Source organism: Zootoca vivipara, chromosome 9, assembly GCF_965207765.1.
Source record: "Zootoca vivipara chromosome 9, rZooViv2.hap1.1, whole genome shotgun sequence".
Lineage (NCBI taxonomy): Eukaryota > Metazoa > Chordata > Lepidosauria > Squamata > Lacertidae > Zootoca > Zootoca vivipara.
In genome coordinates this window covers 31804019-31816469 of record NC_142592.1, presented here as the reverse complement: position 1 = coordinate 31816469, position 12451 = coordinate 31804019, and the positions used below count along the sequence as shown (strand labels likewise).

At 40.8% G+C, this 12451-nt stretch overlaps 1 protein-coding gene across 8 annotated transcripts in view; it reads left to right on the top strand.

Annotated features, from left to right (window-relative positions):
• PPP1R12A (protein phosphatase 1 regulatory subunit 12A) overlaps positions 1–12451 on the top strand; it is a 100794-nt gene that overhangs the window by 38009 nt on the left and 50334 nt on the right. For all 8 annotated transcript variants that reach the window (XM_088677015.1, XM_088677016.1, XM_060279679.2 and 5 more), the window contains exon 3: positions 4655–4773. In XM_088677015.1, coding sequence (XP_088533141.1) covers positions 4655–4773 — 119 coding nt within the window. The remainder of the gene's footprint in view (positions 1–4654; positions 4774–12451) is intronic.

Genomic DNA, 12451 nt, shown 5'->3' with positions numbered 1-12451 from the left:
CCTCTGCAGGAAGGCTCCACGGAGAGATGGGCATCTCGAGGATTCAGTGCCAGCTAAAGATGGGATATGCTTTTGGCCAGCTATAGTTTTTGCCATAACGCTGGGGAATGGGAAGGCCACAAACCTTCAAGTGAGTGAGTTAAATATTCATTCATATTTTTTTCAAACTGTAGCCCGGCCCATAGCTGTCAAGCAAGGAAGCCTACTCAGCATAAGGGAATTTCCCTTAAAAATAAGGGAGAACTTGACAGCTATGGTCCGGCCCCCAACAGTGTCTGATGGACAGTAAACTGGCCCCCTGTTCAAAAAGTTTGAGGACCCCTGGGTTAGGGTGTCCTGCTTTTGTGATGCATGTGTTTTTTCTAAAAATATAATCCATGACTTGTTTTTTTGAATAACAGGTCATTTTAATGATTGATCCTTTACTGCTTTAATTATTTGTTTTTATATTGTTGTACACTATCCTGATATTTTGTGACAGGGTGGTATAAAAATACTTGTATAAATAAATAAATTCCTGGCAAGTTCTGTGTTCATGACAAAGTGTTTGTTTTCTTTCTTGTGGGGTAGATGTTAGTGTATGAACACAATTGTCATGTTGGATCAGATGAAAAGATCCAACTAGTCTAGTATACTAAAGGTAAAGGGACCCCTGACCATTAGGTCCAGTCGTGACCGACTCTGGGGTTGCGGCACTCATCTCGCGTTACTGGCCGAGAGAGCCGGCGTACAGCTTCCAGGTCATGTGGCCAGCATGACAAAGCCACTTCTGGTGAACCAGAGCAGCACATGGAAACGGTGTTTACCTTCCCGCCGGAGTGGTACCGATTTATCTACTTGCACTTTGACGTGCTTTTGAACTGCTAGGTGGGCAGGAGCAGGGACCAAGCAACCGGAGCTCACCCCGTCGCGGGGATTCGAATCACCGACCTTTTGATCGGCAAGGCCTAGGCTCAGTAGTTTAACCCACAGCTAACTTAATACAAGCCTAATGCTTTGGAAGGCAGAGGGCCTCCTTGGTAGTGGTGCCCTCCCTTCAGATGTTAAGGAAATAAACAACTATCTGACTTTTGGAAGACATCTGTTTAGGGAAGTTTTAAATGTTTTTTTATAACAAGCTTCTGATAGACTTTATATTCCATTTATATGTCTGAACCAGGGTGAGCCAATGTGCTGTTCTCTAGACGTTTTGGACTAAAATTCCCAGTGTTCCTTAGCATTGACTGTGCTGACTGGGACTGATGGGAATTGCAGTCCATAGCATCTGGTAGGCTTCCCCTTGTCTAAACTTATTAAATGCTGTCTCAGGCTCTTGATGTATTTCATGACCTCCCATCTTAACATGAAGCTGACAGAAGAGATGCTGAAAGAAACAAGATGAAATCAGTTATGATAATCTGTGAAGACTTTTAGGATTAGTCATAACAGAAACCTTTTATTCATATCACAGTGGATTTTTTTTAGATTTTCATGAGGACTTTAGTCTCCACAATGTTTATAATTTATCAATTTAGGTAACTTTATATAGATGAAGAAGTCTCAGTTTAAAGATAGTAAATAATTTTTGTAGCACTTCCAGTTCTGATACTATTCTGGAAACAGAATAGCCTCAACTTTAAATAGTATTCTAAATGTGGATACACCACAGGTTACTATAATGACAGACATTTAAATAACCTAGATGCCTGCAGTGACTATGGATTACCTCCAGGAAGATTTTACAAAAGTTGCTATTTTCTTTTATATGCATGGAATGGGAATCAAGTTGATTCCTTCTAGTAATTGTTTTCTCCAATGAAATTTTTCAATTTCTTAAGTTCATTACTAACAATGAATGGATGCCAATGGCAAAAACAATATTAGGGCAGATCTTTTATTGTTAGATTTAATTTTAATATACCAAACTGAGTACTTACTGTTTTAATATATTCAAAGTTTAATTTAGTATATTCAGCGAAATAAAAATAAAAACCATAGCTCTTACAGTCAGAAAGGCCCTGAGATGACATTACAGGGGGAATGTTTTGCCTAATAGTTGTTTTAGTCTACATACTTCTGTTATGCTGATGTTTCAAGGAACTTTGAGAAGCTCCATGTCATATAGATGGCTTGCTCCTGGAGAGGGAAGATTCCTTGAAATGTAGAATTCCTTAAGGTTAACTTCTTAAAATGGTGCTTATCTGATCTTTAAGCAATGACATCTAAGGCAGGGTTGACTAACCCCCTGCCCCCGCCCTCAGGGCCACAGTGCTGGTCTCCCATGGTGGGTGTGGCTAGTGTTTGCTGTCTGGTCTTTGACTGCAGTAAAGATTGATTGATTGGTGTGACATATAAGCACATATGTACCTGCCACACACATTTAGTAACCATAACATATACTAACCAGACATGCCATCAGTCAGTCCTCCCTTCCACCCCCTCCATCACCATTCAAGTTCTTCCCACTCCAACACTCAAGGATCTGTTCAAAGTTTAAAAGCCAATGTTCTTGAACGAGCAAACAGGGGGATTCATCTCCAAGCTCAGTGCTTTGGTGCTTAGTGCTATGATCAGAGGTTAAAGGTCCTTCTTAATACTCTTTAGAGAGAGGATCTTGAAGCAGGCTACAGATTCATTTATTTTCCTCTCTGGATGAGTTTGTGTTGTAATAGATGGTTTGACTATTTACTGTACCACAACCCCCATCTTTCCAGTGAAAAACTATTATTTCCCCAGACACTAGTGTGTTTGTCAGTCTGTATACATTTGTATATCCTTGAAAAAACTAAAGCAGGCATCCCCAAACTGTGGCCCTCCAGATGTTTTGGCCTACAACTCCCATGATCCCTAGCTAACAGGACCAGTGGTCGGGGAAGATGGGAGTTGTAGTCCAAAACATCTGGAGGGCCGAAGTTTGGGGATGCCTGAACTAAAGAAAATAAAATTGATGCGTGAATACAGTCTTACCTCGGGTTACAAATGCTTCAAGGTTGTGTGTTTTCGGGTTGTGCACCGCGCCGAACCCAGAAGTACCGGAATGGGTTACGTCCGGGTTTCAGCACTCGCGCATGTGCAGAAGCACTAAATTGTGCTTTGCGCATGTGCAGAAGCGCCGAATCATGACCCCCCGGCACGCAGATGTGGTGCTGCAGGTTGCAAACGTGCCTCCCTCACGGATCACATTCGCAACCCGAGCGTCCACTGTATGTGTTGATCCCACATTTGTCAACATGTGAGGAGGGGGTCATGTCAGCCCCCCGTATGTGTCTCAGTAATTGCATCTTTGTTTCTTTCATTTAGAAAGGGAGGATATAGCTGCCATTTGGAATTTTTGGGACAGTGCCATTGCTCACTTGTTCACCTTCATTCTGCTTATACTTATATACGTGTTCAGTTTACTCAGTTTTGCAGCATCACAGAAATAATTTATTGTAGGTTGTTCTCTACTTAGTTCTGAAGTTGGCATTAGCAGTGTAAGTAATTCTAATGCCATGAAACTGAGCAAACAAAACTGCATACAACTTCATCAAATAACTGGCTAATTACTGGAGAGCTGCTTTTGCTGTGAAGAGCTGTGTTCCAAACTAGTTGTCTCTGCTTTGAAGGCAATTTTCTACTGCTGACACGGCTTTTTTTATTTCTCTCTTTACCCCACCCCCCTCAGTGTCTAGTTTGTTATCCATCACATGATCACATATCTTTTCTTCTATCGGGCCCAAGAAAACATTTTTACATTACACTGTGATGCCATATCTCTTCACAGCACTTGATCTTGGTCTAAGTTTTTATTGTTGGGAAGGGTATGTAGCACTTGATTTGCATGCAGAGGGTACCAGATTCAATTCCTGGCATGTCCTGTTAAAAGGCTTTCTGGCAGCAAGAGGTAAATCACTTAATCTTTTGAAATTCTCTTAATATATAAAATGCATCTTAAAACCAGTAAAGCAGCAGCATAAAAGCTTATAAAAACAAATGGGAAGGAGATTCAAATACATAAAACAGGTTCTGTTCTTTTGGGTTGGAGGAAGCCTAAACAAATAAGTCTTTACAAGATAGCTGAAACAACTGGTGGTTGCTGCTTCATGTATAGCAGAATTAAGGGCATTCCATATTACGGGGCAGCAACAGAAAATTCAACTCAAGTACAGTGGTACCTCAGTTTACGAACTTAATTCGTTCTGGAAATCCGTTCTTAAACCGAAACCATTCTTAAACCGAGGCACACTTTCCCTAATGAGACCTCCAGCCGCCAGTGCCCTTCCACTGTTCGGATTCTGTTCTTAGGTAAAGTTCTCAAACCAAGACACTGTTTCTGGTTTTGCACAGTTTGTAAACCAAATCCTTCTTAAACCGGACTGTTCTTAAACCGAGGTACCACTGTAGTATATCCAGTTGAAATACTTCAAAAATTGATGTGGAGCTTATTGTTAGAAACTAAGCACTTGGAGAGCTGTTGTTTTATAAAGAAAATATTAAGAACTTGTATGATTGACAGCACATTAGGAAAAGTAATTTGAAAATTATTTTTCAAAAATGTAAGGAAGGTGGTGCTATCAGAGACTTAGTGTGTGAGGCTTTGGTTTATATTTATGTAGCTTGTTCACTGAAATGTATTTAATACTTGTATCAAAAGGTGTGCTTTCATATTAACAGCAAGCTATTTCTTCTGTTTCAGATATTTAATTAGTCATGGAGCACATGTAGGAGCTGTAAATAGTGAAGGGGACACTCCATTAGATATTGCTGAAGAAGAGGCAATGGAAGAGTTGCTTCAAAATGAAGTGAACCGGCAAGGTAATTTCAAAGGTTTACTGCATAAAAAAGCATAAAAAGAAACTGTATTAAAACCAAAATGTTGCATAAGATTGACCATATGCAATTAAAAAATGCCACATAACTATAATTAATTCTGAATACAAAATTAAGAGCCCCTGGTTATGTAAGAAAATACACTGTAGAAATAGGAAGAATTATGTTTCTGGAAAATTCAATAAAATATGTGTTGACAATGTATTTTTATAGGGCTTGCCATTTATTTAAGTGTGCTGATTAGGTTTGAGTTTACATCTGAAAAATAACTGAATCTAACAAAAATGTGTTTCCAAAATGAGCATGATAGAAACATCCATTGTCTTTTAAAAGATTTTTGCATATGATTAGCCTTTCAGTTGTTTTGTTAGTGACCAGACTGAAGCCAGTTTATGTTATGTTTATCTCAGTTTTGCAGTTTGCCATATGTGGATGCTTGGGTGAAAAAAATGTCCTGCCAGACTAATAAAACACTGTGTGCCTCAATTGCTGATGTTCATATCTGTGAATCTGTATGATCAAGCACCACAATAGGATTCAGTGGAAACTATAGGTGAATGAGAGAATATTTAAGAATATCAGTGTTAGTGAAGAAATAGCATTATCTGTGCATTTTAAGATGCAAGTATCAAAGTGGAAGTAGAATGAACTGTATCTCCGTTGCTGCTACAATCTTAAACAGAAGTAGTATAAATCTTCATTATGGACATCGAAGAGATTCCTGAACTGAATTCTTGTCTGAGCAACACCTTTTATACACATTCTTCCCAGATTATAAATATGGCACTATGCTTGTCGGCTATGTTTTTCCCCGCCTAAAGTGATTACAATTACATTATGGATATGTGATCCTAGGGCCTTTCTTTGTGTCCAAAGTTATAACTGAGTAAGATTGCTGAAGAAATCTAAAAATTTCATTTCATGAAATTTCTGCTGCATTATTAAAAATGCAGCTTCTTAATGAGCTGAAAGAGGAATTGAAAGAGGAGACCCCAGCAAGGTGGAGGAGAGCATGCTTTGAATGTGGAATGTTCCACATTCATCTTGTGCCTTTTCCAGGTAAGGCTGTGAAAGTGGTAGAGTACAGAGATAGCCCAGGCCTAAATTTAGTTTCCTGGTAGAGAAACCAAGATGTTGGGCCATTTATCTACCATAAGAAGTGGGAAAGGAAAGGTTTTGTATAGGACTCTAATAATAGAACAGTCCTGCAAACATTTCCCCTAAAATCCAAATTCATTCAGTTGGGCTTTACAGCCTAAGTGTTTTTTTGTTTTGTTTTTGTTTGTAAAAATCTGATTATTCATATCTTTCTACTTCTTTATTGTCAAATTTTAAGTCGTATGTTCTAGTGTGCTTTGTATCTAGATGGGAAACTTTCTTTTTTCTTTTTTTTTCAAATTATTTTTATTAGCATTTTAAACTTTAAGATTTCCATTCATTTCTCCATCTTAAATCATAGTATCATACAAGCAAACATCAGCAAAAACATACAGTAAAAATAAAAAAAGAAAAAGAAAAAAGAGCAAAAAAACAAAGAAAAACAGAAAAAATAGAAAAAAGAAAAAACCAATCTAATATTCATAACAGTTTCGTAACTTTGACTTCCCCGCTCCCCCCGTCCCGAGCCTAATTGTAACCCCTAATTGGCAATTTTCCTATTAAACAATTCTAAAAATCTAATATCATACCAAACATCAAAATTCCATATAGCACATAAAAAATTCCTTCTTACTCTGATTACTAATCCTCTAATTTTTCCCCTTTAGCCTCTTAATTTTGCTAAAAATATTCTAACTTATATGATCTAAAATTCTTTCACTTCAATTCATAATTAGAACCTAAAAAAATCCCCTCTCCTCCACCAGATGGCAATCCCCTGGATATCCCAACCAACTCCTTTGTTCAGTCCATTTCCAAACCATTTAATCAGTCCTTAAAATACAATAACCTCTCATCCCACTCCGTCTCTCACCCACTCCAGCCCATCTTCTTCTTTCCCCCGGCCCCTCTGCCAGCCCCAGTCCAAATTCCCTTTTTCTTTGATGTCCCAATTGACATATTCTTCGCCTGGTTCTTGCCCCCCCCTCTCACTAGGGAGGTTCGAATCCAGGCCATTTCTTTAGCCTTTGACACAGCTTGCCTGTTTCCCAGAACTTGCTCTCCCCCTCTCACTGAGAGAAACAGTTCCTGGGCATCTCTATACAATGTAGCTCTTTTGTTGCAGCCTCCGTCCCGTGCAGTCTCTCCCACCGACTGCACTTCGATCGGTGTCTGGAGCTCCTCTTGTACTTCTTCTCCCGAAAGATTTGTGTTGTTACTTTCAATTGTTTCAGACTGTGTCACCATGTCATCAGAAAGGGATCGGTTTAATGTTGCAATGCATAACTTTGTAACTCTTGTATATTCTTTTACTCCCATCATCACCTCATGGACTTTTTCCCACACGCTTTGCATCATTTTCTCACACATCATGTCCGATTATTTTGACTAACTCAGTCCTTTGTCTTCTCCAATTACAATATGGCGCATGGGCTGTTGTGGCCAAGAGAAAATCCTTGCTAGCTGGCCAGTGCAGCCAGGTTCCTGCCACCCCGCTGCCGGAGAGCTCGTTCTTTTTTTTTAGACTCAAATTTTGCGGCGATCCAAATTAAAAAGTCCACTCACCTCCCCTTGGCTCCGCTACCACCAGGGAGGTGTTTTAATAAATTTTTTGCAAAGTCCAAAGTCCCGTTCCAGCACTATGGCTGCAGGCTCGGCAATTGCAGATTGGTTTCTTGGTGGGGGGGGAACGACCTCTGTTTTCTTTTGAATTCCCCTCCTGAGTCCGAATTTCTTCCAAATTAGAAAATTTCCTTACTTACAAGTCCAGATCGTTGCTTTGGAGGTATCTAGCGCCCGTTGTTGCCGGCTCGGAGCTTAACGCCTCAGAGATAGCGAATTTACCCAAGGCTCCGTCCCGCTCTGCCTGCGCATGTCACCCCCTCGAAAAAAGGAGGTTGTCGGGCGGCGAACGGGGCTTGAAGGAGCTCCGCTGGGTATCCAGGTCCCCAAAAAGCCAAATTTGGGGGTTCTAAGGGTGGCCGCTTCGCTCGAACGGCTCAACCCCCCCCTCTGGGGCGCCGGGAATTTCGGAGCCCAAAAATTCCCCGCCAGCTTTCAATGGCGGCTAGACCGGAAGTCCCTAGATGGGAAACTTTCTGTAAGTTTGTCAGGCTAATAAGAGAACTGTTCTTAGATGCAGTGTTTTACTTGGGGAGAATTAGGGTTTGGACACCTTTGGGAAGGCAATTTTAGCTCAGCCTCTTGTTTCAACTGAAGCAGTGACTTCAGTGAATGGGTGGCTGGGTGGGAGCAGGGTAGGATATTTAGTCGAGCTGTGGACTTGCAAAAAGAACTGGAACTTCTCAACCCTTCCCATCTTATCAAAACAATAGCTGCCAAGTTTTCCCTTTTCTCACGAGGAAGCCTATTCAGCATAAGGGAAAATCCCTTTAAAAAAGGGATAACTTGGCAGCTATGCAAAACTGATTGACATTTAGCTAGTCAGCAATAATTGAAAGAACATCTTCAGACTCCAGCAAGGCATATTTGAGTACTGTAATGCTGAAATGCAAGGAGATTATCAGAATACATTTTCAACTAGGCTGATAAAATAGTCAAAACATTTGCTGATTAACATGCAAGTGTGGCTCCACTGCAAGAAAATGCAGACAATGTTTTTCAGTGGTTAATGCATTGGGGGGAAGGTCATGCATAGTGTTTCAAATTGCCTACTGCTGTTCTAAATCAGAATCCTTCGTTGTGTAAAATATATCATGAAAGGACTATTCAGAGGGCTTTTGTCTTTCATGTTTGATAAAAGTAAAAGAAAATATTTATTTTATGCCCATGCTAGTTTAAAGCTTTCTGCAAGCTTTCTAAAATTAATGTCTGAAGCAAACATACTTATTAAATATTTGCTTTGTTGTTGTTGTTTAGCCATTTATTCTAGGCTAGATACAGAACTATAGTAATGTAAGATTGCATGTCTTGTGTAAGATCCCATGTCCTATCTAATGTCTAGTAAAGGTAGCGCTCTGGTCTAAACCACCAAACTTCTTGAGCTTGCTGATCGTAAGGTTGGCACTTTCTCCTGACAACCTAGCAGTTCAAAAGCATATGAGCACAAGTAGATAAATAGGTACTGCTGTGACGGGAAGGTAAATGGTGTTTCCATGAGCTCTGGCTCACCCCATAGTCAAATGTGACTGGACTTAACTGTCCATGAGTCTTTTACCTTTACCTTACCTAATTTGTAGTCTTAGTGACTGCTTTAAGGATGAAGACAATTCAGATCTTTAAGAGAACAGAATTAATTAATTATAGTTGATTTTTAAAAATAGGAGGCATCATAATGTTATCAGCCCCTTGCCTATACAATATTTTGGCTATGGTTGTATAAAATCTTAATGTGAGAGTGAATCTTGTGACTTGAATTCTAAGATGAGTTGACTTAACAAAGCTAATGGAATTAAAATTTCCCACCCTATCCCAAATGGTTCAGCACCCCTCTGCTCTCTGGAGAGGCTTTTGTGGGGAGGTGCAGTTGGCTGCAGAGGTGAAGAGACAGTAAGCTTTCCTGGCATAAACTTATTTGTTTTAGCTTATCCTAGGAGTCAAACGTATATATTTAATCATTTTTGTCAGTGGAATAAGGTGATCAAATATTAGGTAATCTAGCTGTTGGTAGCTTCTGAATAATTATTATGAGTAGAAAGAAGTCCTTCTGATTTGAAAGTGGGGGAATTGACTTGACATGTTCTGATAAATCATTCAGGTCTGTGTTGAGAAGACACATACACTGTTTCCCCGAAAATAAGACATACCCATAACATAAGCCATAGCAGGATTTCTAAGCATTTGTGCAATACTGTATAAGCCATACCCCGAAAATAAGACATAGTGATAGGCGCAGTTCTGGAGGGTGCCAAAGAAGAGGCGACGCTGGACGCGTAATAAAAAAATAAGACATCCCCTGAAAATAAGCCATAGTGCAGGGGTCCCCAAACTTATTTCGCTGCGGGCCAGTGCCGCTAGTGCCGATTGTGCTGCGGGCCGGAACACACAGGAGCACGCGTCCATATGCATGCGCACGGTCGCCAGAAAAACGGAAATAGCTTGTGTGCATGTGCATGGGCCTCCTCCGGCCCGGAAGTGCGCTGGAATTGACGCTTGCACATGTGCACAAGCTGTTTCTGACACTTTAGCGACCAGGAAGTGGGCAGCCACGCCAGGCCACACTGGTAAGAGTGGGCGGCGGCAGTGAGTGGTAGGGGTTGCCGGGGGCCACATAAATGAGCCTTGTGGCCGCATCTAGTCCCCGGGCCATAGTTTGGGGAAGTCTGCCATAGTGTGTCGTCTTGAGGAAAAATAAATATAAGACAGTGTCTTATTTTCATGGAAACACAGTAGATAATTGAGCAGATAGCTTCTAGAAGAGCAGGTTTAAGAATTCTGGCTGGACCACCAAGGGAGGCAAAATGAAGTCTTCTCTAATAAAGACAGGGTTGGGAAGTGAGGTGCACCTTTAGATTTCTATAGCTGGTTCAGATGTTTGTGTTTATACACATTTTGCTTTTATAATGCTGCTGGTCAGCAAGTGTGCTTAAACAGAGATATCAGTCAATAAATGGATGTCCCTGCACTTTTGTTGATGACTTCTGGGCTGTGCTTCAAGTTGTAAGGCCCTATGTTAAATCCAGGGAATTTAAGTAACAGTGTGCAGTGGTACCTCGGTTCTCAAACGTAATCTTCTGGAAGACCGTTTGACTTCTGAAACGTTCGAAAACTGAGGCACAAAGGGCTGGCTGCAAGTTCAATGGAGAAAGTCGAAAAACATGCAGCAGAAGCCGTTCGACTTCCGAAGTGCGTTCGGAAATGGAAGCATTTACTTCCAGGTTTTGGGTGTTTGGCTTCTGAAATGTTTGGCTTCTGAGGCGCTCGAAAACCGAGGTACCTCTGTACACTCACGTGGCATTAACAATAGCACATACAGCATTTACTGTTGAAGCTATTAAAAGCATCTTACACATTAAATAATTGCTGATTGTTCTTGGGAAAATAACTGCCAAATCCCTTCTCCCAGTGACCTGCCTTAATATGTGCATCTGTTTTAAGTGATACATTTTGATTCACTGTGGATGGGTTTTTCTGCAGACTATCTACAAATATCAAGTTCACTAAAACTAAACATCTATGTAAAAGTAGAAAGATAGAAAAGGGCTCCTAGTGGGTCCCGTTTTCTATAAGAGCATTGAATATGTATCTAAATATAAATAGTATAGCAATAGTTCTGATCCGACCTTGAAAAACAGCAGCTATGTCGGTCTATACTATACTGCGAGCACTCCAATTGGGGAGTAGCCTTTACCAAAGGCATCATGGGCTTTGAAGAAACATGAACTCTGGATGAAAGGGAGAAATGAGCTAAGAGGAAGACACATTTGGCAAATCCTCACCATGATCAGCTCCCGCCTGAAAACCTATGTTCCCACTGTGGAAGGGCGTGTGGATCCAGAATTGGCCTCCACAGTCACAGTCACACCGATAAGACCATGTTCATGGAGGACAATCTTACATAGCTACGAATGATCGCCAAAGAAAGAAGGACTTATTTTTATTTATTTATCAGAAATGTACAGCCAAACAATAAAATAATAAAAAGTTAAAAACAAGTTAAAAGCAAAAAGAAAATTAAAACAAATATCAATAGACCACTGTGTGTGGGTATGTAGTATTGATTCCCTGGTAGGCCTGGTAGGACAGAATAGGCCTGGTAGAACAGAATGCAGTGGTCTAGGCCAGGGGTCAGCAACCTTTTTCAGTCTTGGGCTAGTCCACCGTCCCTCAGACCATGTGGTGGGCTGGACTATATTTTGGGGGCGGGAAATGAACGAATTCCTAAGCCCCACAAATAACCCAGAGATGCATTTTAAATAAAATGACACATTCTACTCATGTAAAAACATGCTGGTTCCCAGACCATCCACAGGCCGGATTGAGAAGGCGATTGGGCCGCATCCGACCCACAGGCCTTAGGTTGCCTACCCATGGTCTAGGCACTGAATAGCAAAACTACAGGTCACCTCAAGGCATGGTAACACAGCGGCCCCTTCTGTGAGACTGGTCACTTATTATGCCATTTCTGCAGATAACCATATAATAAAATAAATTAAATAAAAATAAGATCTCTGAAATGCAAAGACAGGGACCTTTTAAAGGAAATGTCAGCATTTATATGATCATAGATGCTGTTGTTGTTGTTGTTTAGTCATTTAGTCATGTCCGACTCTACATGACCCCATGGATCAGAGCACGGCAGGCACTCCTGTCTTCCACTGCCTCCCGCAGTTTGTTCAGACTCATGTTCGTAGCTTCGAAAACACTGTCCAACCATCTCATCCTCTGTCGTCCCCTTCTCCTTGTGCCCTAAATCCAAATCTTTTCCAGGGAGTCTTCTCTTCTCATGAGGTGGCCAAAGTATTGGAGCCTCAGCTTCAGGATCTGTCTTTCCAGTGAGCACTCAGGGCTGATTTCCTTAAGAATGGATAGGTTTGATCTTCTTGCAGTCCATGGGACTTTCAAGAGTCCTCCAGCACCATAATTCAAAAGCATCAATTCTTTG